Below are 27,395 nucleotides of genomic sequence, written 5' to 3' on the forward strand. Positions count from 1 at the left end.
CTATGCGCTGACCAAATGAATGGAGAGGAGTGCATGATGCTTATTGGTCAGCGTCATACACTCCTCTGTACCACGCCCACTTGGTCTAAAGTGAAAACACGCCCGCTTGGGCATTAAGCAACTCATTAGCATAAATCTAAAATCGCTAATAAAGTGGTGAAAACAGATCGTTTTTTTAAATAAAAAGCAATGCTGTCACCTACATTATAGCGCCGATCTCCTTATCTAGGAGACAGGGCACTTATAATGTGGTGACAGAGTCTCTTTAAATACACAGTGCCAAGATCCTTTGTCTTGACTTTTCCAATGTCTTTTCAATGGCTTTTGTTGTGTGAAATCACGCTGCAGCTAGTTATCACAGTCAAGGTACATCTGTACCATCAAACTACAGATCTAAATTTCCTAAGCCATTGTCAAATGAAAGAAGTAACTTCATTAGTTGCTGTGGGCAACTGCGCTATTTATCTTTCATCTATACATTTTATTTATCTATATAGCATGTCTGTAAAGGTCCTTTTACACGGGCTGATGATCGGACGAACGAGTGCACGTATAAATACTCGTTCCTGATCATTGGCCTGTGTAAACAAGGCAGCTATCAGTCATTCGTCGACTGATTGGATTTTTTATATTGTCATAAAAATTATCGTTTGTCGGTAGCACATCTCCCTGTGTAAGCAGGGGATGTGCTGCCGACATTATGCAAACCATATGGGGACCGAAGAATCGCATTAAGGATCATACGTCCCCATATAGCCCCACACGTCCCCATATAGCCCCACGCGTCCCCATATAGCCGCAATCATTGCTTCATGTAAATAGAGCAAAAGGGCGCTGATCGACTTGTTATTATAGGCGCTCAATCGCCTGTGCAAAACCACCTTAAGTTGTAAACTTGTGAAAACACAGCCATAAAAGTTTTTGCACCATTTTCCTTCATTGTAATTTTTATCAATGGCTTCCATTGTACTTTGTAGCACTTTGAACATATTTTACACTGGGAAAACAGACTCCGTCACCAATTAGTTTAGCTTCTGAGGGAGCAAAGGATCAGGTATGTTAAAATCCAATATTATCCAATAGATCCCTCTTTTCCTTGACATCCCATCTGCTGTCGGTGGAGAGTCAAGAGGCACTCATACACATTAGATAGTCGTCCAAATCCACCAATTTCTATGGAATTGACCAACTTTTTTCTTATTTTAATGGTCTGCTTTAGCCCTCCACAAGTGTTAAAGCAAGGGCAATGCAAATGCATGATTCACTGGTAAGAGTGAAAAGCTTTTCTCAACCACAGGAATCAATCAATTACTCTTTATCTATGTTTTTACTGACTGCAGAATTCTTGGCAATGTCTTAAGAACAGGCCAGTGGTACATCATTCAGGAAGATTTTCTTATCAATTATATACTTCGTAATAATAATATTAATAATGATAATAATTATTATTAATAATAATAAAAATATTAATATAAAAAAACTTTTATAAACTGTACAGTCAAGTTTAATTTGTTAGGAAGGTTATCAGAAGTAAGATGATCTCAGTCTCATAATACTTTGGGTAATGTCCACAAGAGAGGAAATGTTTTCCAATTTTTTTTTATATTTAGTACATAATCTAGATAATAATACTCACCTCCACATTATTTCAATAGCTAGCTGCAAAGCTGTCATCACTTTCAACCAAGGACTGAGGGGTGGACGTGTGACAGAGCTCAAGAAGACTGTGGATGAAGCTGTCAAGAGCTGTCCAACAATCAAACATGTCTTTGTTGCTCAGAGGACGGACAGCAAAGTCCACATGGGTAATCTTGACATACCTCTGGAAGAAGTACGTCTTATACATGTGCACTACTATGTAATATGACGCACGTGTGTTTGTGCATCAAGAAATAATATGAATTGAAGAATTCATATTAATATGTATTGGAGGCTACTGCCGACCATACAAGGATACAAGGAGAACATAAGGCCCCATGCACACGAACGTGTTTTTGCGGCCACAATTCACCCGCAAATCTACGGGTGAATTGCGGTCCCATTCATTTCTATGGGCCCATGCAGACGACCATGGTTTCCATGGTCCGTGCATTGTTCGGGGCTCATTGAAATGAATGCACTCGGCCATGTGCACGTCCCGTGATTTGTGGGTGGCCCGCAGATGACACTTCGTGGCCGTCCGAGCCGCAGGTCTCGGGCCGTTCACATCACTACGGTCATGTGCATGAGCCCTTATACATAAAATGGGACAAGAGTCTGCCTTTGCAGGTCAAAGTCTGCGTGTGGCCTTCAAACAATTTAGGCCAGGCAGTATATTCAGTTCTGTGGCCACATGTTTTTACATTGTCACAAAATACCTTGGTGACTGTTAATACTCTTCCATTTACAGTAGGGAGTACCTTGTCCCATATATATTGGTTAGCTATAATGTAATATTACTAATGTTTGGTTTTATCAGAGTGCTGTTTAATTATTATGCATATTTTGGTTATAATTACTTAGTGGAAATAAACTCTGCAGAGTGAATATAATCAAAATATATATTTTAAAAATACTTTTTGTAAATATTATCAAAAAGAAACATGTTGGGCCTTTTAAAGTGCTTTCCTGACATGTCTGTTCTAGTAAATACTTGTATCCCTATAAAATAAAAATTTTGGAGCATTGTTTCTTAAAACTCAATGTTATGCTCCTCTGTTATTCCTACTGGAAATGTATAAATAAATTGACAAGAGTGTTAACATTCCCCTTGTCAATGAGGTATGTCCCTACACACTATGACACTCTCCAGAATGCATAAGTACACATCCTATTCTAAAGGTGAATGGTAATACCCACTTGTCAATTTCTTCATACATTTCCATGAGGGATAACAGAGGAACGACACAACACAGAATTCTTGAAAAATGCTCCAGAATTATTACAGTATTTCATGGGGAATGTTTCCATAAGGCAGTACTCTTAAATGGAAAAGTAAAAAATGTATCTAAACCCAGGCATAGATACTTTGTTCTGTATTGAAGCACCAAGTTTGAAACTTCACAGATCTCAGTTTGTACATTTCTTGGCAGGAAATGGCCAGAGCAGAACCAGTGTGCCCTCCCGAAACTATGGACAGTGAGGACATGTTGTTTTTGCTGTATACATCTGGTAGCACTGGAAAGCCAAAGGGAATTGTGCACACACAAGCTGGGTATTTGCTGTACGCTTCCCTAACACACAAGGTAAGTGTATATTTGGATGCGCACCATTGATGATATTCTTATCTGCTTTGTTTAATACTGTGATATGACATGTGGTTTAATATCGCTAATGTCTATTTTCTTGTCAGTATGTATTTGACTACAAACAAGGCGATGTGTTTGGATGTGTTGCTGACATTGGCTGGATTACTGGGCATAGCTATGTTGTCTATGGACCACTCTCCAATGGAGCCACCACTGTCCTGTTTGAGAGCACTCCAACATATCCAGATCCAGGTGAAGAGATTGGGGTTATTAAAAAATATTTGCTTCTGTTATTTAGTTTACATTATATAATACTCCACTATTTTAATTCATAAACACGTTAGCAATGTCAGTTTATTACTTTAAGTAAACTTAATATCTGTAGTGACTTGTGCCTCCACCAATAACATCAGATAATGTGGCATCATGTAATCTGTAAGATAAGCAATAGTATATTCATTGATGTAAGTGGCCATTCATCTCTTTGGTGAAGTGACAGGATCGTTTCTGGATAAAAACATTTAGTTCAATCATAATGGCACAATGCATGTGGTCGTCTTTAGGGCCTGTTCACATCAGCGTTTTGTTTCCGTTCAGGGGTTCCGTCTGAGCTTTCCCTCGGGGGAACCCCTCAACGGAAAGGCAAACGGAAACCGTAGCTTCTGAAGGGACATCTGTCCCTTAGTTTTTAGGATCAGTGGATGTTTCTGGATGTCATAATCCCACCAATCAGAATGTTATGGCATATATTAGCAAAATTCCATAACATAATTAAATATCAGTGCGGTAATATCATTTAGAATTAGACTCCGGTTTAAAGGGTGGTTGCAATAAAATATACACATTTAACTTCAATAGTGTTCAGTGTTAATATGATAACTAGAGTAAATAGTCAACTGTTTTCTCCACCTTTAGCCTCTGTCTTCCCTATTGAGTTCTGCATAGATGGAGAGACAAATTGTTCAGGCGATGCACCCATCTGCTCATTTTGTCTATCATTCGTTTCAATATGCTAAAGATGTAACAGAGTTAAGCTGGCCGATAATTGTCGGAGGATCCTGACGAAATCCATGGGATCCACAGACAATTATCTAATTTGTCCATCTTAAAGGCGTTGTCTTATTCGCCAGAATGGGAGCGGCTCTTTATTTTGGTTCATACGAGGAGGGGGGTACTCAAGGGGCATATGGACAGAGGTTGTCTTAATTAAACAATAACTTAAACTCTAATATGCATTGGGGTAGCCAACAAGTATCAGGCATGTTGGATAGTAACATGATCTATCTTTTGTTCCCCTGAGAGATAAGCAGTACCAGGGTTTTCTGGTTGATCTGAGCGTGAATGTTTATCGAGGAGTCACGGGATATAGAAATACCTAAAATGTATAGCAAGGTACCAGTATAAAAAAAAATCAAGGATAGCTCTAAGGTTGTCAGATGAAGCAGAGTTTAGTTTATCAGATGTATAATAGTACATCTGAATTAATTATTTGGCACAGTTCATCATGATGTCACAACATATTACCTATCATTGTCCATAGCACTTCACCTACTGCAATATCTTATATCAAAGAGTTACAATGCACAAACAATACAGCCCTTAATAGTTATTTCACAAATGTATTAGTTCTGTACTCTTCTACCTCAAATGATTGATGTACACATGATTGATTGAATTTCACTGTTTGGAATTTAGTAAGGCCAGTTTCACTCATAATACGCCTGCATTTTAGCACCTGTCTTACAAACAAAATGCCGAAAGCTACGTTGGTTTTTCTGAACTGAAATGTCTGATAGAAGTGGGTCCCAACTTGCCAACTCCCTTTTAGAATGTAGCCGGCCTGGCAGTTTAGTTGGTCGCAGAAGGTTAATCTGCTGAAGGTGGCCACACATGTCACATAATGGCGCTTATTCCAATGAATGGGCAACCATGTAGTACATGACTGTGTGGAGTCCTCCAGAATCGGACCTTGATTTCTCCCACAGTGACTTTGAGAGCTGTTTATAGCAACTCTCCCCTGGCTAAAAGAGGGATGTCTATCATGTCCACATATCCTAATGGGACTTATGGCGAGAGGTTGTTCTAATGGGACAACCCTTTAATATTCTAACAAATTCTACCTGAACTATTCATTAGTAATGTAGTATATAGTGCTGCCCTTGTAATTTATACAGTATCAGGGAAGCTATGTGTATATACCACTTTCACTGTGTTTGTGTGTATGTGTGTGTATGTATATATATATATATATATATATATATATATATATATATACATATATACATACACACACTGTATATATAATCTCTATCTCATTATTGTGATATATAATTCAATATTGTTATTGTGTCAGAAGATTTTATATCACCCAGCCTTATTGTACGTAACAGTGAGTTCACACAGAATAAATTAAAAAAATAATAATAATAATTGCCTCAGCAGTTCTAGTCTCCTCTGCCGAGTAGCATCAGGACGTTGAAGTTCTGCACCGCATATAAGGTCATGACTCTGCTCGGCATCAGGTCCTTGCATGAGTGGCCCCCGGAGTGACGAAGGAGGAGAGGAGCGCCCGGCTGAAAGGTGTGACACATTTATTAAGAGCCTTTTGCCTCTTAAAAAAATGTGATAGCGTTTACTCCGATTTTTCAGTTTATTAAGACTGGTGTATGAAACGCCAGTCTTAATAAATTCCCCCCATCGACTTTGTAACTTGTTTAAGGCAAAATTCGTTAGAGTGGGTAGTTGCCATTTCAGTGGTCTAGTTCAATGATTCAATATTTTTAAAAGAAAATTCTTGAGAATACAATTTGTTATTCATTATATTTACTATATATATATATATATATATATATATATATATATATATATATATATATATATATATATATATATATTACTATATGATGCTTTAAGGTGAAAGAATCAAATTTACAAGTGAGCTGAAATGTTTTGGAAAAATTGTACGATGTAGATGATTTTAATAACCTTTTCCATAAAGAATGTTGTTGATGTTGCTTAGGTCGCTATTGGGAGACGGTGGAAAGGTTGAAGATTAATCAGTTTTACGGTGCACCGACTGCTATACGTCTGCTACTCAAATATGGAGAGGAGTGGGTAAAGAAATATGATAGGTCGTCTTTGAAAATGCTGGGCTCTGGTAGGTGAATAGTACCCGTCTGATACCAACATGTCTGAATAAAACTTTTTTTTTCTTACAGAAAAGATGACTGAGAGGGGGGTACAGTACCAATCAGAAATTAGATTTTTTGCATTTAAATTTTTTTTTTCTTAATGTAACAGAACAGTGAAAAATAATGGATGTGTAGGACATGATCATAAACAACTCGCAAAATGTAGAAAACGGAAACTGTATAAGTCTCTCTTCTCATTATATAGAAGATCCAAACATAGGAGCAGCACTGTGTCAATAGCCAGAAACGGTTGGTGCTAGCTTCAAAATATCAAGGAGTGACGAGCTCCTCATGCATATATCCAAGAAAAAGAGACTGGAAGCAGCACTCAGTAAAAAAATGTGAATTTATTCACCCAACACAGCAACGTTTCACTTCCTCCATGGAAGCATTTTCAAGCAATGAATGAAAACCACACATTGACATATATAGACAGAGCCACAGCCCAATTAACAGGTGTAATGAATCGTAGTAGTTATACAATGTATCAAAAAATACGATATATTATAAAAGTGTAGCAAAAAGTATAGTGCAGAAACATATGAGTCAATCACTGACATTTAGATGTAGATAATCACAACTGTATTAAGTGACATGTATGTGCATATAATAGTGAAAACATATTAATTACAGATTAATCAACAATCACAGTATGATACACAGAAGCTGGCACTCACCAATCTAGGTAAACAAGGACCATCTGTCCACGAGAAGTCAGTGAAAAAAAAAAAAAAAAAAGAAAAAAGAAAAAGGAAAAAGAATTCCGGCGCCATAATCGCCATATTGCGCTTGCCCCAACTCACACCGTCTATTGGCTGCTGCCAACACGTGCAAAACAAAGCACTATGACCCTGTACATCGCAGTCTGATTACAACATCATAGAGGGGCCGCAGTCCCGCGCAGGCGCAATGCGATAAAACGCTTTAGCCACGCCATAGTGAAAACTGGAAAACTTGCCAGTAATGCGATACCATTCTCGGGATGTATGCGCAGCAATGGCTGAAAAAGAACCCTGCACGGAGAGATATATATCACATCAGTATTCACAAAATATGTGGTAAGAATGTAGGTAGATAAAGATAGTAAATAACATCACAATGAAGTTTTATTAAAACCCAAAAGACAAGGTATCCCCCAAATGAATCAATCAAGGGAATACCGTCATATGAAGAATCTCGACATGCAAATATGTCAGATCCTCATCCCGGATACATTTTAGGTTACTTCGTGTTTCAAGTTATGAGAAAAAAAGAGCTTATTCCCCTATCAACTACCCCCCTATTAATTCTGGTACACAATATATATCATCCGTGCAGGTCAGCGCTGTAGCATCTTCTACACAGTAGAGACCTTTCTTGAAACTCTTGAACATTCTCGTAGGCAGAATAAAGTACAAAACATATAAAAGTAGCCTTCCTAATACCAGTTGGTAAGTGTCCTTCAGTGTTAATCTCAACATCTCAAAGTCTTCAATCTACAAGACAAAAGAGAATCAAATTAGTAAACACATTAAAATCAATTTATAATATAATTACTCCTATTCCATACATCAAAAATATAAAAATTTTCACAGTAACAACTAAATAATGAATGGTACCATCAGGCAAGAGAACCCCAGGGTCCACAAAAGTACATCAAACAAATGCCCTAAAAAGAGAAGGACAGACATCCAAAAATTTAACCACATCCAAAAATTCTAACTGTACACATACAATCAGCGTTTGAATACATTCAAAGGATAATCCATGTTAAGACCATTGGGATGAAGGGAGTTAAGTTTATGAATCCATTGAACCTCCCGTTGTTTGAGGACCAGTTCCCTATTGCCCCCTTGTTTACCTAGATTGGTGAGTGCCAGCTTCTGTGTATCATACTGTGATTGTTGATTAATCTGTAATTAATATGTTTTCACTATTATATGCACATACATGTCACTTAATACAGTTGTGATTATCTACATCTAAATGTCAGTGATTGACTCATATGTTTCTGCACTATACTTTTTGCTACACTTTTATAATATATCGTATTTTTTGATACATTGTATAACTACTACGATTCATTACACCTGTTAATTGGGCTGTGGCTCTGTCTATATATGTCAATGTGTGGTTTTCATTCATTGCTTGAAAATGCTTCCATGGAGGAAGTGAAACGTTGCTGTGTTGGGTGAATAAATTCACATTTTTTTACTGAGTGCTGCTTCCAGTCTCTTTTTCTTGGATCTCTCTTCTCATTGGTGTAATGGTTCTATTACATCAAGTTACCATCAAATGAGAAACCTGATTGATCCATTATAAGTTAATAAATCTGTTGAGACCCATTACAAAATGATCATTGATCCTTTAACCACAGAAGGCATGGCACCAGTGAAAACAGGGTCAAAGCTTTTTAATTGGTGTCTTCCTGTAGAGTAAAAATATAAAAAGGATTGAAATTCATGTATTTTTAAAGACATGTAACCGTTAATTTTAATCTAGTCAATCAAAATTACTTTGGAAACATCAAAATGTTTTCAATCAACATAAATGAATCACTTTGCAAAGTTTTCATGTTTTCCACGACGCACTAATTCCTATTACTGGTGCTGGTCTAGAGATAAAGGCCCAAATTTACTAAGACTGGTGTTTCTTATGCCAGCCTAAGTCCAGGAGGAAGATGGCATGATTTGCACTAAATTTATTATAAGGTGCAGGTCTCTTAATAAATTTGGTGCATTTTTAACTCTGACAGGCCTTCTATTACCAGATGTAGATTTATGCCTTTTTCCCTGAGTTTACTTAATAATTTTGGCCTAAACTTCCTCTTATTGAAGACTACACCAGCTTTAATTGTTACTTTTCAAATTTTTGGCAAATTTGACGAGTGTCGATCAAAGTTTACTGCGTAAATTGTTTAGTAAATTTGCCTGTTTGCACCTTTTGGTCTTTTGGTACACTGTTAATACAGTTTCTAGTGTGCAAAGACAAAAACAGATCACTTACAAGTCTAGGGGTCAGACTTTTGCATTCTTTTATCTCTGAACATGCACTAATGTCATGACATGGAAGTATAGGCTTCCATAAGGCTCCTTTACACACCATGATTTTACAAACCACCACCCAACCAAGTGGTTTAGAAAATTGGGACCAAGGATCTGATGGACGTATTCATCGGTATGATCTTCACAATCTAGTGCTTGGCTCTTGTTGGCTTGGCCCTATTGAGCGTCACCAGACAAGACCCAAGGCAACAATCCCCAATGTAAGTCAGCACGATCAATGAAGATGAAGGAAAAACAATCATTTTTATTGTAAAGCGTTGATTTTCTACCTTCACAATGGCCAATTATTGCTACAATGACTAAGACTAGCAAATTGTAACAATAATTAACCCGTGTGTACAGGCTTATTCTGTTGTCATATGACAGATTATCTTTGGTATTGTATTTTTCCACATATGAAGATTTCTGATACTGCTACACAAAGGACTATATTGCTTACAGATGTGTTTACATAGTAAACTCAAAATATATAGAATGTACAGAAAGAGGTTTTTGACATATCTGAAGGTCATACAGAATAACTTAAAGGAGTTTTCCCAGAATCATAAATTATCACCCATCGACACCTATTATCACTGTGGTCGAGCAAATTGGCCCTATGGTGATAATTTCTGATTCCGGAAAATCTCCGTTAAGTCCCCTAATTGTTGACAAGAGTCAATAAAAAAGTATAATTTTTTTTATGAATCACAGTAATGACGTCCCTTTTTTTTAAGTCTGTAAGTTGTAAAAAGCAATGGATTTTTTTATTGAAAGAAAAAGAAAGAAAATTCCGCTGTTGGTTAATTATTGTCTTATTCACAAGGCAGCTGAATATTCTGAAATCACATGCAGGTTAATCGAGTCTTGCATTCTGTAGTATTATATATCACACATAACAAGGAACAGAAATTCCTGCTGTCATTATCTAAACACTAGAGAAACAAACACATTGCTGTGGACCCAGTTGAGTCGTGTGACGTTGTCACATGCTTTGGAAAAAGTTGTCCTTTTTGAACTTGATTCTTCTTGCCCTCTCTGCTAGATCACTGCCTAACAGCAAGTAACAGCAACTTCATGAATCCTGTTCTTTCATTTTAGTGGGTGAACCAATAAACCATGAAGCTTGGGAATGGTTTTACAATGTGGTCGGGGAAGGAAGATGTGATCTTGTGGACACATGGTGGCAAACAGGTAAATCATTCTGATAAGTGATACTACAACACCTACATGATGACTGTAAAAACATATGGAATACCTATGCAATACTGGTCAAAATAAAGTCCTATTAATGAGACTTTCACCTTTTTCCCAATTGAAGTGACTCTCGGCACGTGACTCCTTCAGCACTCTGTGAAGCAACTCTCACTAGAGGGGACATGCCGAAGAGCAGACATACACTCCCTGGTCTACAATCTATATTTTGCATTACACAGTATAGAGAGTTCAGTCTTCTCCTGTATACAACTGTACTTCTAACCTAGTTATGTTGTATATAGCTTATATTCTTTAATATATAGATACTAGTTTAGATATACATCATACATTTACAGTCTGTAGAATACATTTTGTCCACTTTATTATATACAGCCTGCATTACCAACCACACCTGATATTTTCCTATAAAAAAAAACCAGTTTTAGAATTCAAGGTCAGGAACATAAAGCTGGGTTCACACTGAGTTTTTTGCAGGCATAAAATCTGCCTCAAAAACTCAGCCGATTTTCGCTGCGTTTTTCGCTGCGTTTTTTGCCCGCGGCTATTGAGCGCCTTGGGCAAAAAACGCAGCGAAGTACTGCCTCCCATTGATGTCAATGGGAGGTCAGAGACGTAAACGCCCGAAGATAGGGCATGTCCTTTCTTTTTCCTGCGAGCCGTTTTCTCCGCTCGCGGGAAAAAACCGCCTCCCATTGAAATCAATGGGAGCCATGTTCAGCCGTTTTTTGGCGCGTTTTCCGACGCAGTTTCAGTGTCAAAAAACTTGTAAAAAAACTCAGTGTGAACTGACCCTAAACTGAGAGCCGTCCTAGTTTTCCTTGGACGTTGTATATTTTTTGGTCTTGAAACTTTAGATTTTTCAAAACAGGAAGAATATGGTAATTTCTGGGCAGACATTTTGGCACTTGTTTTTAAAATTAGGATAGGCTTAGGAGAGTTGCCAATGACTTTCTGAATGTATATTTTTGACAGAAAAGGAAAGACGCCACATAAATTGGAAGGGAGAATTCACCGCTCTGTCATACACCTTCTGCTCTTCAGCGAACACCTGCCATCTTTGACCCCCCCTACATGAGATCAGATCCGGACGTATTGTCAGCTCTCCCCTTTATTTTCTGCACACAAGTACAACTACCAAGAAATTGTAGGCTTTTACAGTGAATCCTCCATCTATAAATGTCTGTAATAGAGAATTAACACGGTGTTCGCAGTGTATGTCAGAGGTATACTTTGGTAGGATTTCTCGTAATCTACCACTGACTGAAGCATCTGACCTATATCTATGTAAAGGCATGCAGTGACATACGCCGCCCAAAGGCTCTTACTTAAAAAAAAAGGTAAAGTATACTGCGCAGCAGAATACGTTTTCTTGTGGGATTCCACTCTATGGTATATTGTCCATGACTACGCTATTCCATACAGTTAAAGAAAACAGTATACTCATGTATACCTCCCCGATGGAAGCTAAAAAAGGGAAACTCTTCTGTGGCATCTGTCGGTTTAATGGCTCCCTATGGATTTGGCATATATGTTCCGGAAGCTTTCCTGACACATACGCCGAATGTGCACTGCAGTGTGAACACATTTATCTTAATACATCACCCATTAGAAAATGTAATTCAAATAGATCAAGAGATATAGATATAAATATACATTTTCTAAGTATAAGAGAATTAAATAAAAGTATACTCACAAATCACAAAATGAAATTGTGCAGAATTTCACCTTTCCTTTGAGTAGAAATTTGTCTCCGCATGTTTAATACAGGGCTGGACATACCATATATGCAGCCTGTGCACAGGGATGTTGTAGACAATGGGGCATACTGCCATCTTAAAAAAGTGCATGTGAGGGGTTGATGCCCATAGCTCTAAATTACTGGGGGTGACAACCCAGAAATTCACACTGTTCACGAAAAATTATAGATGTTGGACATCAAGGGACCCACATATTTTTGATAACCCCTTGGCGACATGTCACATACTGTTACGTTGCTGTCTACAAGGTCTTAAAGGAACAGTGTCATCACAATTTTTTTTTTAATATGTTAAAGATGTTAGTGCTTTATTAAAAACGTTTGGATTAATTTGTGTGTTTGTGTGTTACTTTTTCTTATTTTTACACTTTTTCTTCCCTATGGGGGCTGCCATTTTTTTTTCCATTTCTGTATGTGTCGATTAACGACACATACAGACATGGAATACGGCAGCCACAGTCCCATAGGGACTGCGAACGGGTCCCGTCCCATCCACTTCTGTGTACGCTGTCTGTGTGGGAACGGCGCATGCGCCGCTCCCACACAGTCCAATTTGAAATGCGCGCCGTCCGGCGCCATTTTCCTGTGGACCGGAAGTCGCGGCCGGACAGTAAGATTACTACTTCCGGTCGCGGCTTCCGGACTTGTGCACTTGGACCAGCGGCAGCAGACGGAGCAGACGGGCCGGAGGGAGCCGCGGCGGCAGGAGCAGGTAAGAGATTTCTATGTATGTTCGTGTTTGTGTGTGTTTACTACTGTATTTAAACCTACTACACTGTGTGTTAGCTCAAAAAATGGCGACACACAGTGTAGGAGGTTAGACCGTTCAATCCCCTCGTTTATCCCGGCACTAGCCAGGATAAAGGAGGGGGGGGATTCTCAGAGCTCACTAGAGCGAGTGCTTTTTTCCAAATTTTGCAGCAAAAAGCAATGTGGTTGCTTTACCACATGCAATGCTGCAATTTTGGGAATAGCTCCATCTAGTGACCAGCACTGGGAAATATTATAAATTAGAATCTAATTTATAATATTTCCTGACTCGTGAAAAAAATAAAAAAAATTTGAACAATGTTTAATCACCTACACACTAAATGTTTAACTAAAAAAAAAAATACATGTTTTGCTGGCAACACATTCCCTTTAAGGCAAAGTCACAGAAGCTGTATATTGCAGCTGACACCTTGCTGCATGGCCAGGACGGGAGCTGGTCTCCGATACGGCCGATTAACCCCTAAAATGCGGCGCTCAAAACTGAGCGCTGCATCTATGGGGTTTTACCAGCAGATCGGAACCCAGCGATGTAATCCCGAGGTTCCGATGACTGCTCTGGCAGACCGGTTGCCTAACAATGACGATTCCCTGATGGAGCTATGGCAAAACGCGCGTCAGGAGAGCGGCGGTGGTGTCTGACCGGTCCTGTCAGGGTTTCTTCCTGTGCTCCAGCCCAGTTGCATTTTGCAGGTATTATTTATATCAGGATGTTTTCAACTTTTCTATGCATTCGGTGTCATGTTTGGCTATTTACTCACATGATTCATTACATCAACTAACTTATAGTGCTATTTTGTGATTCATTTCATATTCTGATATATTGTGCTGGTCCCCTGTTCTCTATCACTATATATTATAAATATTTAATCATATTTCATTATGTATTGACTTCTGTATAGGACCTTGACACAGTCTGTATTTTCGGCACGCCCACCGCATTTTTCCTTTCTCTGTCCCATTGTAAAGGTTGCATTTTTATTCTTCTGTACATGTTTGTATATTTTAGCTTGCGTATTTAATAAAATATATATATTTTTTTTATCGTTTATTTAAGGTCGTGTTTTGTCCTCTATCGGTTCTATAAGTACGAAAGCCTGAAAGGTCCTGCCCGGAGGCGGGGTCTAAAAGGCTTCCGTCCCCAGAAACAAGATGGGGCAGGCTCAGAAGCTGAGCCTGCGACATCAGCCGCCGGTGTCAGCTGTATATTACAGCTGACACCGTGCTGTAATGGCAGGGAATGGAGCTATCTCCGATCCCTGCGATTAACCCCTTAGATGCCGTGATCAAAAGCGATCGCGGCATCTTAGTGTCTTATAGCCGATTGGCATGGCTGCGATGCGCAATGTAGTGGGTAGAGCAATGTATTAGAGTAAAGCTTAGAAGTGCATGCCTTCAAGTCCGCTTAACATTTTATGAGGTATTTGTCTTCAGTGGCACAAACTGGACACAACATATTGTGCACTAAAGTGGCATATCAGCGGAAAATTAAAATTTTTACTTTGCACCAACGCTATGCATTAATTTCTAATGAAAAAAACACGTCATGTCAAAATGCTCACTGCACCCCTTAATATGCCCTACGTTAGTAGTTTCCAAGATAGGGGTCACTACTTGGATGTTTGTTTTACTATTTGACCTCGGAGCCCTGCAATTGTCTGCCAATGCTGTGAAAATCATCCAAATAGGCCTCAAATGTGCATGGTGCTCTTCACTTCTGAGTCCTGTCATTTGTCCAGGCAAATGAGAAAATGCCTTGAGGGGTGTAGTTTCGAAATTGGGTCACTTCTCAGGGGTCTTAAACTATACTCTGGCACCTCAGGATTTTGCAAATGCGATATTGCGCCCAAAAATCAAATGAGCAAAATCTGCATGCCAAAGTGCACTCCTGCCTTTCTGAGCCCTGCCGTGTGTCCAAATAGCAGTTTATGGCCGCATGTGGGGTATTTCCGTACTCGGGAAAAATTTCTTTACAAATGTTGTGGTGCTTTTTTCTCCTTTATCCCTTGTGGAAATTCAACATTTTAGTGTAAAAAATGTTGATATTCATTTTCACTACCTAATTCCACTAAGTTCAGCAAAAAAACTGTGAGGTCTAAATGCGCACTATACCCCTCGATTCCTTGAGGGGTGTACATTCCAAAATGGTCACTTTTAGGAGGTTTCCACTGTTTTGGTTCCTATGGGGCTCTGCGATTGCAACAGGACACCCAAAAACTATTTCAGCAAAACTTGAGCTTCAAAAGCCAAATGTCGCTCCTTCCCTTCTGAGCCCTGCTGTGGGTCCAAAAAGCAGTTTATTACCACATTTGGGATATTGCCGTAATCAGGAGAAATTGTTTTTCCAATGTTGGGGTGCATTTTCTCCTTTATTCTTTGTAAAAATTGAACATTTCCACATTTTATCCGAAAAAATATAATTTTGAATTTCACAGCATAATTACACTAAGTTCGGCTAAAAAACAGGCGGGGTCAAAATGCTCACTATACCCCTGAATAAATTCCTTCAGGGGTGTAGTTTCCCAAATGGGGTCACTTTTGGGGGGTTTCCACTGATTTGGTCCTGCAGGGGCTTTGCAAATGTGACATGAAGCCGCAAACCATTCCAGCAAAATTTGAGCTCCAAAAGCCAAATAGCGCTCCTTCTCTTCTAAGCCATGCCGTGGGTACAAACAGCAATTTATGTCCACATATCAGGTATTGCCATGCTCAGGAGAAATTGCTTTACAAATGTTGGGGGTGCTTTTCCTCCTTTAGCCCTTGTGAAAATGAAAAAAATCTAAGCTATATCTACATTTTATGGGAAAAAATTTAGATTTTCATTTTCACAGCCTATTTCCAATTAATTCTGCAAAAAGTCTGTGAGGTCAAAATGCTCACTATACCCCTAGATAAATTCCACAAGGGGTGTCATTTCCAAAATGGGGTCACTTTTGGGGGGATTCCACTGATTTCGTCCCTCAGGGGCTTTGCAAATACGACATGGCACCGAAAACCATTCTAGAAAAATTTGGCGCTCCTTCCCTTCTTAGGGTTGCCGTGTGTTCAAACATAAATTCAAAAGAGGCTCTGTCACCAGATTATAAATTCCCTCTCTTGTACATAATATGATCGGCGCTGTAATGTAGATTACAGCAGTGTTTATTATTTAGAAAAACGATAATTTTTGACTGAGTTATGACCTATATTAGCTTTATGCTAATGAGTTTCTCAATGGACAACTGGGCGTGTTCTACTTTTTGACCAAGTGGACGTTGTGGAGAGACGTGTATGATGCTGACCAATCAGTGACCAATCAGCGTCATACACTTCTCCCCATTCATTTACACAGCAGATAGTGTTCTTACTAGTGTGCAGTCACATACTCACACACTAAAGTTACTGAAGTGTCTTGAGAGTTAATAGACATCACGTCCAACAAGGACGGGATGTCTATTCATCACTGCCGACACTTCTCTAACGTTTAGTGTGGGAGTTAATGACAGCAAGTGTAATCTCGTGAGATCACGCTGTAAATCACGCTTGCTGTCATTAACTCCCACACTAAACGTTAGAGAAGTGTCGGCAGTGATGAATAGACATCCCGTCCTGGTTGGACGTGATGTCTATTAACTCTCAAGCCTCTTCAGTAACTTTAGTGTGTGAGTATGTGACTGCACACTAGTAAGAACACTATCTGCTGTGTAAATGAATGGAGAGAAGTGTATGACACTGATTGGTCAGCGTCATACACTTCTCCCCACAACTCCCACTTGGTCCATAAGTAAAACAGCCCAGTTGTCCATTGAGAAACTCATTAGCATAAAGCTAATATAGGTCATAACTCCGTCAAAAATGATCGTTTTTCTAAATAACACTGCTGTAATCTACATTACAGCGCCGATCACATCATGTACAATATAGGCCACTTATAATGTGGTGACAGAGCCTCTTTAAGACCACATGTGGGGTATTTCTGTAATCGGGAGACATTTCTTTACAAATGTTGGGGTGCTTTTTCTCCTTTATTCCTTGTAAATATGAAAACTTTGTATGTTTTATTTGAAAAAAATGTAGATTTTAAATTTTATGACTTAATTCAAAGAAATTTAGCAAAAAAACTGTGGGATCAGAATGCTCACTATACCCCTAGATTAATTCCTTGGGGTGTAGTTTCCAAAATTGTGTTTCGTTTTTTTAGGGTTTTCTCTATGTTTTGGCATCACAAGACCTTTTCAAACCTGAGATGGTGCCTAAAATATTTTCTAATAGAAAGGAGGCCTGAAAATCCACTAGGTGCTCCTTTGCTTCAGAGGCCTGTGTTTCAGCCTATTAGCTCACTGGGGCCACATGCGGGATATTTCCAAAAACTGCAGAATCTATTACAAATTAATTTCGGCAAAAAAAATTATATTTGTCAATTTCACCTTTGCTTTAATTCCTGTGAAACGCTTAAAGGGATAAGAAACTTTCTAAATGCTGTTTTAAATACTTTGAGGCAGGCCGGCCTTAAGGGTGTGTGACCTGTGCCTTCGCACAGGGCACATCACTCTAGCAGGTGTAAGGGGGCGCTGCGCTGGCTCCCTTCCGCTGCTTGTTTCAGAAGCGCCCGGGCTCGGCGACTCAGCAGTCGCCTTCTGCCTGGGTGCTCCTTCACTCAGTACCGTCGCTACCGCTGTAGCAGCCATACCTGCTGCTATCGGCGACAGTGGGCATGAGGGCAGTGGCGCCGCTCGCAGCCGCTGCGGCTGATACAGCGATAGCGACGGCACTATAGCAGAGCAGGGAAGTATCTCCCTGTTCTGCTATCTACTAGTGCCACTTTAGCTCCCTGAAGGAGCGGAATCCCCGTGTGGCCGGGGATTCCGCTCCTGGAGCGCTCCGCTTGATGTCTCTGTCCCTATATGGACAGTGACATCAGGGGAAAATCCTTAAGCGTTGGAGATGCGGTGACCGGGGATTCCACTCCAGGAGTAGCCTATGACGTCACTGTCCATAAATGGACACAGACGACAGGAGCTTCTCCTGGAGTGGAATCCCCGGTCACAGCAAAGGCAATTCTGTGGACGGGGATTCCGCTTCAGGAGTTTCCCCTGATGTCACTGTCCATATATGGATAGAGAAATCAAGCAGAGCACTCCAGAAGCGGAATCCCCGGCCACACAGGGATTCCGCTCCTTATGGGAGCTACAGTGGCGCTATCTACAGGAAGGGTAGGTGAGGGGTGCTATCTACAAGGGGGCTAGGGCTGTGTGGAACTATCTACAAGGGGGCTGTGTGGCACTACCTTCAAGGGGGCTGTGTGGCACTACCTACCAGGGGGCTGTGTGGTACTCCCTACCAGGGGGCTGTGTGGTACTCCCTACCAGGGGGCTGTGTGGCACTCCCTACCAGGGAGCTGTGTGGCACTCCTTACCAGAGGGCTGTGTGGCGCTCTCTACAGTGGGCTGTGTGGCGCTCTCTACAAGGGGCTGTGTGGCGCTCTCTACAGGGGGCTGTGTGGCGCTATCTACAAGGGGGCTGTGTGGTGCCATCTACAAGGGGGCTGTGTGGTGCCATCTACAAGGGGGCTGTGTGGTGCCATCTACAAGGGTGCTGTGTGGCACCATCTACAAGGGTGCTGTTTGGCGCCATCTACAAGGGGGCAGTGTGGCACCACCTACAAGGGGGCTGTGTGGCACTACCTACAAGGGGATGTGTGGCGCTATCTACATGGGGGCTGTGTGGCGCTATCTACAAGGGGGTTGTGTGGCGATATCTACAAGGGGCTGTGTGGTGCCATCTACAAGGGGGCTGTGTGGTGCCATCTACAAGGGGGCTGTGTGGTGCCATCTACAAGGGTGCTGTGTGGCGCTACCTACAAGGGGGCTGTGTGGCGCTACCTACAAGGAGGCTGTGTGGCGCTACCTACAAGGGGCTGTGTGGCGCTACCTACAAGGGGCTGTGTGGCGCTACCTACAAGGGGCTGTGTGGCGCTACCTACAGGGGGAATCTGTGAGTGGTGGGCTGATGTTCTTCAAGTGATTTCCGCCTCTGACCTCCAATTGAAGTTAAGAGGAGGCAGAAAATACCTGTGGTGTCCATTTGGAGCTTTTATGCCTGCGTCTTTTGCATTAGCTTCAACAGCTTAAGAAAAAAACGCAAAAAAATAAAAGGTCAAACAACGCTGTGAATACAAAATCTGCTTCAAAATTCCTGAAGGAATTTTGGGGCAGATTTTTTTTGCTTTACAAAAAACGTGTGTGAACGTACCCTATGAGTGTAGTGCTTGTTTTTAGCCGTTTTCTGTCTTTCTCAAAACAATTTTTGGTAGGGATGCCCTGAGGAAATTGTATTTTTCCAGTGCTGCCTTGAGTCCGAAAAGGTTTGGAAACTCTGTATTAGGCTACAAGATCATGCCGGCCTACACAAGGATCCCGTCGTGGAGCAGCTCATTTCGTTGTGGGAACGGGGCCTAGGTGAGTAAAACAATTTTCTTTTTGGGGGCACTGTCTACAAGGGGGAGGTGGGGGACTGTATGGCAGGATTTACAAGAACGAGGTGGGGGATTATAGCTCTGTCTACAGGGAGGCTGCATGGCAAAATCTACAGGGGGGCACTATACTGTGTGGGGGCCACTAAGCGGACATTATACTGTGTAGGGGCACTACAGGGGGCATAATACCATGGGCACAATTAGAGGACAAAATACTGTGTCCTTGAAGGGGTTGTAATATATTATATTATTAAATATTATTATACTGTATGGGGGCGCTAAAGTGGCATTATAATTTGTTTATGGGACATTTTTCTTTAATGATGAGGGTGGGGCGCCGAAAGATCATTTCGCACGGGGCACCATCTATCCTAAGGTCGGCCCTGCTTTGAGTGGTGTAGTTTTTAAAATGGGGTAATTTATGGGGACTTTCTAATATATAAGGCCCTCAAAGCCACTTTAGAACTGAACTGGTCCCTGAAAAATAGCCTTTTGAAATTTTCTTGAAGATGTGAGAAATTGCTGCGAAAGTTCTAAGCCTTGTAACATCCTAGAAAAATAAAAGGACGTTCAAAAAATTATGCAAACATAAAGTAGACATATGAGAACTAGTAACTATTTTGTGTGGTATAACTATCTGTCTTACAAGCAGATACATTTACATTTAGAAAAATGCAAATTTTTCCTAAATTTTGGTGTTTTTTTTAAAAATAAATATTGAATTTATCGATCAAATTTTTTCACTAACAAAGTACAATATGTCACGAGAAAACAATCTCAGAATCGCTTGGATAAGTAAAAGCATTCCCACGTTATTACCACATAAAGTGACCCATGTCAGATTTGAAAAAAATAGTCTGTGTCCAGAAACAGGGGCCCTCTGCTATTTATGTCTGCCCTTGGTCTGAAACTATACCGCAACAACGTAGATAATGTTTAACATGTACAAGTTATGTAGAATAATCTTGTTACTTTATCACTGCTCTGTAAAGTTCACATGCCTATTCAAATATCTTCTCCAGAACTGGAATTTTCCACTACAGAGTATTCATTTCATATAGCAGGTTCTTATACTGTAAACCTTTTTATGATATATAATATTAGTCAGACATAAACAGCTATAAAAAGTTTTTTTTAAAGTGCTTTTATGTAGCTTTTTTCAGCATATATCAACAACATGATAGAGTAATTTATTTAGGAACAAGAATAAGATTTATACAGTGGAAACTTAGATCAGGCAGTCAGAAGATATGCCAAATGTATCACAGCGGCAAACGCTGTATGATAAATTTGCCACATCTTGTTATACATGCTAGACAAATTCTCTTCTTTATACCAACTCTTTGTTGGCTTACTTTTCGTTTGATACACTTTAAGCCACAGCCCCTTCCAGTGCTAAGCTAGACCCCATTTTTATAGACCCTTTTTTAAAAGTGTCTAGTGAGGCACAAACATCTGTTCTTAAATTAGTAAAAAAGAAATGTGTGAAATTGTGCCAAAATTCGGTGCATTTTTCGACACATTCTAGATGCAGAAACAGTAGTAAATCTGCCCTATTGACTTCAAGAAGTCAGGTGAGAAAAAAGTATATGTAGAACTCTACTGGGAGAACCAAAGAGATGAGGAGAATAGATAAGGCGCTGGTGCTGCCTTCTGTCACGGTGTGTAGGAAAATCACTGTAGCAAGTCAAGCAAGATATTGTTTTCTATATTGAAAAAGAAATGCAAAGGAAGCTTTATGAGCTATTGTTAACAAAGCAAAAAAAAATATGTTTCTGTTTAACACAAGTAGCCATAGATACAATGTGTGTTCTGAATTGCAAAGCAAACTTTGCAGAGGGACAATGAATGATAACATTATGTGCACTTTAAATAAGGAGTAATGTATAAACCACCAATGTGTATGATAGCTCTATATCATCGCCTTGATATGCAGCTTCAAACCCTTGACAAGCCTTCAGAATTAATTCACATTATTGCATGTGGCTCAGCATGCAGGGAAGATGAATATAGAACGGCAGGGGCAGTGGCGGATTAAATAGACCATAGGCCCTCGGTTGTTCCCCAAACTTGGGTCCCTCTTCTCCACCGCCGCCCTGCCGCACTATGTCTATAGTTAACACCACCTTTTCTGTGCGAGCATTGACAAATACGTGTTACGATTCCCCTTGTCAAAGGGCTGTGTCCCTACAAACTGATAGTTCCATCCATTGCTGACAGTATTACATTGTGAAGGGACACATCCTCTTAACAAGGGGAATGTTAACACTCATTTGCCTATTAGTCCTAGACTAAACAAAGACTTTTTGCGGAATACGAGGATTTCCTACAATAGACATGTCATTAGAGGTGACAGATCAAACCCAGTGATCGTCTTCTCAGATTCTATTAGTTATTTTTCTCTTTTCTTGTCCATCCAGTCCAGACCTTATGGTGACTTCTCCTGGCCACGACCCATTTCTGCAGAATTTGCCACTGTTTCCGGCTCCTCACTTTCCAACATTGCCGCACCTAAAAACAGAGATAAAATTCTCATGGTGCCACACACTATGCCCCTAAATATAATAGCACCATACACTGCACCCCTGAATATAATAGTACAATACACTGTGCCCCTGAATACAATTGTGTCAAGCACTGTAAAGTAAAGCACCACCCACACAGTGCCCCCTGTAGATAGTGCCATTTACAATGCACCCCTGTATATAGTGCCCCATCTACAAAGTGCCCTCTGTAGATATTGCCCCTATAGAGTATTTGTATTTAACCCTGTAGATAGTGCCCCTAACACCGCACACACACTATAAAATAAATTACATTCTCACCTGTCCCCAGTCCTGCGCCATCCTCCAGTGACGCAGACCTAGTCTCTTCTGACCAGACCTCACCCAGTGGAACGACTCAGGCGGTGTGATGATGTCATCGCGCTTCCTGCATCATTGGTAAAACGCTGAATGGCGAGGCAGGGAACTGATAGTTCCCGTGCCTCACCAGCGCTAGACTGATCAATTGTACCTGCATCCTAAGGATGCAAATACAATTTAGTGCAGAGGACCAGTTCTGAATCCCTCTTCTCCCCCGTTCTCCGAGCCGGCTGTATTTTTAACAACCAGTTTGGGAGAACCGGGGCGAACTTGCCAGATCCCACCCCTGCATGGGCCCCCTGAGAGCCTCGGTCCCCAGGCGGCTAACTGAACTGCCTATATTGAGATTCGGGGCCACAACAAGCAGCTTTTTCATTCATACTTCATTCACATTCTTCTACTACTAAGTACAAGAATATATGAACATGAAAAGCTAGACAAACATATCTTGAAAATGTTTCCGTTGTTGGAGGCCTATATAAATTTTATCACCAGGGGTGTAATAAGTCATTATGGGGCCCTGTAGGAAAAATTGGAAAAGTGCCATGTTTAATGATGCCCACCCCAAACCGCTAGGGGTTTCAGGAAATTGTCATAGGGAGTGATAATAAAAGGGGTTTTCCAGTCCTAAGAAGTTGATGGCCTATTTTCAGGATAGGCCATCAATATCTCATCGGTCGAAGTGTGACTCCCATCACCCCTGCCGATTACCTGTTTTAAAAGGGCTCGTACGAGTGCTGTTCCCATTTATTCCCTTTAATGCTCACACTGTGAATTAACAACACGCTTATAGCAGCGGTTCACAGTATTACAGCCTTCTCCCATTGAAGTGTATCGGCAATTCACAGTGCGAGCAGTAAAGGGAATACTAGTAAAGGGAATACTAGCACTCTACATAGAATTTTCATTTGTCTCTCCTCCCTCGATCATTTGCCACAAAATGTTTTTTCCAGTTTCAGGTAATAAAACCTCTTCATCAAATAAAGAAAGTGTAAAGGGTTTGCCTGACACAGGTGCTGTGTCGACGCCCGGGGTTAATCAGCCTTCATCAGCTCCAAGGTCTGCTAGAGTGACGCGATCTGTTACCACTCAGGCTTGCAGGCTGAGGAGAGGGAGAACCTATCACAGCCTGGCCTGACGGTTCTAGCTCCCGCCCTTGGTCTATTTATACCCTCACTTGCAGCATGTTCCTTGCTTGTGATTCTCTGGTTTCCTGGCTCTGCTATTCCTGCTATTTACCTGATTGACCGCTATAACCTTTTTGACCCTGGCTTGCCTGTCTATTCTCCTGCTCCGTCTTGCTACTATGTACTGTCCTGGTTTGATTCGGCTCGTTCACCACTGCCTGTTGCTCACGGTTTCCCCTTTGCTTCTGTGTACCCTTGTCTTGTGTTGTCTGTCTTGCACTTACTGAGCGTAGGGACCGTCGCCCAGTTCTACGCCGTCACTTAGGACGGGCCGTGCAAGTAGGCAGGGACTGAGTTGCGGGTAGATTAGGGCTCACCTGTTGTCTCCCCACCCCGATTCATTACAGAAAGGTTCTGCAATTTTTGCATGTACAGTACTTTTTTTAATTAATTTCTCGCAGTTTTCAAGATCTCTGCTTGCACTCAGTAAATAGGAACCTTCACTGTTTATTTCCAGGGGCTGAAAAACTCCACTGTTCATTATACAGTGTATTAGAGCTCTGCACCTGTTTGAAGACTCCTTCCATTTCCAGCAAGCTGGGCCACCTCAGCTATTGGGCCGCTTAGCAGATATTAACTGATATCCTGTTAGTTAAGTCCTTGCTTTACACTTTATGGACATCTTATACAGTAGATGCTTCTGTCGATTGCTTCTACAATACCTTAAAAGTTATAAAAGTGGTTGACTGATACTAAAACCCGATGACTGTTATATAGTCGACTGTTATATAGTCGACTGTTGAGGTCACCCAAATAAGTATTTTCTATAACTCTAGGTTTTCACTCACATGTTTCATAATATTTCTGCAGCAAAACAAAGTATAAAATAATAACCGTATACAAAACAATAATACTTTAAAATGACATTCTCAAAACAATTCCATTTAATAAAATCAGTAAAAAAAACACTGATATTCTGAATGAGTGTAATATTCGATAGCTCTCATAATGCAATGTGACCCCCATTTGACCAGAAGGGGTTAATTGTCATTACAGAGGGATAAGCATCATGCGTATTAAGCATTGCCTTCCAAGGGACCTACTGTACCAATTACAGTTGAGCTTCATTTAAGGAGATTTGAAGCGATTAAGTTACGGTAATTAGTGGGGTCTCATTTGCATGTACTTAGTCAAATTAATTTGCAGAGATTTGTTTAATATCTTTTTAATTTGTTAAGTGGTCCTCGTGGATCCCAGATGAATTTTGTTTGTAAACATTACATTTCTATCTAAAACCTCTGTTATTTTATAGTCCTTATAGTCATATTGGCTATTTGGCCAAAGAAACATTTTTAAGGGTCCAATTAAGTTTGATCCTGCAGGAGGAAATCTCTGAATGTATCTAATTCGGATCTATCCAGAATGAGAATGATTAAGATTTGCAGTAGTACGGCAGCATAATCTCAGGACGCAGATAATGGGCAGCATAGCCTAATACTGAGTAATAAAAGTAATTTGGTGCCCTAAAGCTCTTTATATATTCACTTTACTTCTTTACTGATAAGGCAGAGGATAATTCTTTCTCTGGATAAATGAGTTCACTTTGCCGAGGCTTAGTTAATTGTTAAAAACGGCTTCTAACAATACAGCAGTGCATTTTTTTTATTTTTTACTTTTGTCTTAATGAAAGGGCTCAGAGATTTGTGGTTTCATTTGTGACTAAGACAAAGCCCTGAATGTATCATTTTAAAGCCTTGAATCATAGAATATACTATAGACGAAAACCATTTAGTATAATAATATCATTATATATATATATATATATATATATATATATATATATATATATATATATATATATATACATACAGACTTGATGCATCTATGTCCAAAACAAAATGACACCATTTAGAATAACAGTTTGTATTTCTACAGCCTCATGAACATGGATGTTTTATACAGCCTTTGAGTAGTATGGAACCTTACTAGGCCACCCAAAGGCTCTTATTGGGTGGAAACAAAGTAAATATATCAAAGAATGGCACCAACATAAAGTAGAACTGGTCCCGCAAGAAACAAACAGCTACGGGATGCAAAGAGGAAAAATCAAGAAATTGTTCTGGTCCTCAAGGCCAAAATTGGCCTAGCCCTTAAAGGATATTTATTGAATTTAAGATTGATGTATTATGTTACAATATTGCTCTTTAGATCTCAGCTGGTCTTTCCGTAAATCTGTTCCGTCAGAGGAACAGATGAACTGAAAGACAAATGGAAAGTAGTGTTTCCGTTTGCAACACCATTGATTTCAACATTATTTTTTTTCTTTCAGTTGGTTTCAATTTGCGTCCGTTCCGCTAGGTTTTAGTTTTATCGACTGAAACAATATCACAGTACACTTCGCTATTGTTTCCATGAAAAAAACTGAAACCTAGCAGAACAGACGCGAACTGAAATCAACTGAAAGAAAAAAATACCATTGAAATCAATGGTAATGCAAACGGAAACGCTACTTTACGTTTGTCTTTCTGTTCATCTGTTCCTCTGACGGAACAGATGAATGGAAAGACCAAACATGATGTGAACAGGGCCTAACCTATATCAATAGATTGTATGTGCTTTAGTCTATTGTTCTTAAATATGTCGCACCTCCAGATTATAATGTTAATGGGTTAATTGTGTTTTACAGAAACTGGTGGAATCTGCATTTCACCTCGTCCTTCAGAGCGTGAGACTGAGATCATCCCAGCCATGGCTATGAGACCTTTCTTTGGAATAAGACCTACACTCCTAAATGAAAATGTAAGTGAAGTTCTTCATGAAAATATAATGATAATTATAATTTTGTAGGATGGTTGTTTTATGTTTCTTCCTACCTCCTGCAGCTCTGGTCCTAGTCCCTAAGGGCCCATTCACACGAGCGTGAATAACGTCCGTGTGCTGCGCATGGAAATCACGCGCAGCACACAGACCCAATGATTGCAATGGGGCCATTTACACATGCGTGAGTTTTCACACAGCGAGAGTCTGCTGTGTGAAACTCACTGCATGTTTTATATTGCTGTGTTTTCACGCACCTCCAATTGAAGTCAATGGGTGCGTGAAAACCACGCACCGCACACGGATGTACTTTGTGAGTGCGTGAAAAACGCATGCCACTCGCAAAGCACACTGATGCATAATGGAACACACACGGACCAGATTTACGCGGGTTTTCCACGCGCGTGAATCTGATACGCTCGTGTGAATGTAGCCTAATACTGCAGAGCGGCCTAAGAGCAGATGTCCATGTACTGCCACTCTCAATCATGCCATCCTGGGTATGAGTACATGGTGTAATGCAGTGTGAATTGGGACAGATCACAGTATTAATATTTCTGAGCTTCCTTAGTTGATCTTGTTGGTCTCTAGATGGGAATAAATGTCCAGACTTGTATTTAGGTGATGTAGAAGCGAGATGATTTATCCATTTTAATACTTTAACGCCACAATATTTTTTTGTAAAGAGGGCCATGAACTAATGTTTCATGTAGAGTTCTTGCACCATAGAGGATTATCAGTTATAATACCGCTCATAACAAGGTGCTCAAGATATAACAATATATTTCTGTTACCAGGGTAAGGTTATCAAAGGTGGGGATGTTTCCGGTGCACTTTGTATTGCCCAACCTTGGCCTGGCATGGCCAGAACCATATACGGAGACCATCAGAGATTTGTTGATGCTTATTTCAAGACATATCCAGGTAACAGCGGTTGCATGTCAGATATA

At 40.3% G+C, this 27,395-nt stretch overlaps 1 protein-coding gene across 2 annotated transcripts in view; it reads left to right on the forward strand.

Moving 5' to 3' along the window:
• ACSS1 (acyl-CoA synthetase short chain family member 1) overlaps nt 1-27,395 on the forward strand; it is a 94,052-nt gene that overhangs the window by 42,072 nt on the left and 24,585 nt on the right. For both annotated transcript variants that reach the window (XM_075862931.1, XM_075862932.1), the window contains exons 5-11: nt 1,656-1,831; nt 3,072-3,224; nt 3,332-3,479; nt 6,247-6,384; nt 10,543-10,635; nt 26,315-26,427; nt 27,243-27,369. In XM_075862931.1, the coding sequence (XP_075719046.1) occupies nt 1,656-1,831; nt 3,072-3,224; nt 3,332-3,479; nt 6,247-6,384; nt 10,543-10,635; nt 26,315-26,427; nt 27,243-27,369 (948 nt within the window). The remainder of the gene's footprint in view (nt 1-1,655; nt 1,832-3,071; nt 3,225-3,331; nt 3,480-6,246; nt 6,385-10,542; nt 10,636-26,314; nt 26,428-27,242; nt 27,370-27,395) is intronic.

Source organism: Rhinoderma darwinii, chromosome 4 (assembly GCF_050947455.1).
Source record: "Rhinoderma darwinii isolate aRhiDar2 chromosome 4, aRhiDar2.hap1, whole genome shotgun sequence".
In the NCBI taxonomy this organism is placed as follows: domain Eukaryota; kingdom Metazoa; phylum Chordata; class Amphibia; order Anura; family Rhinodermatidae; genus Rhinoderma; species Rhinoderma darwinii.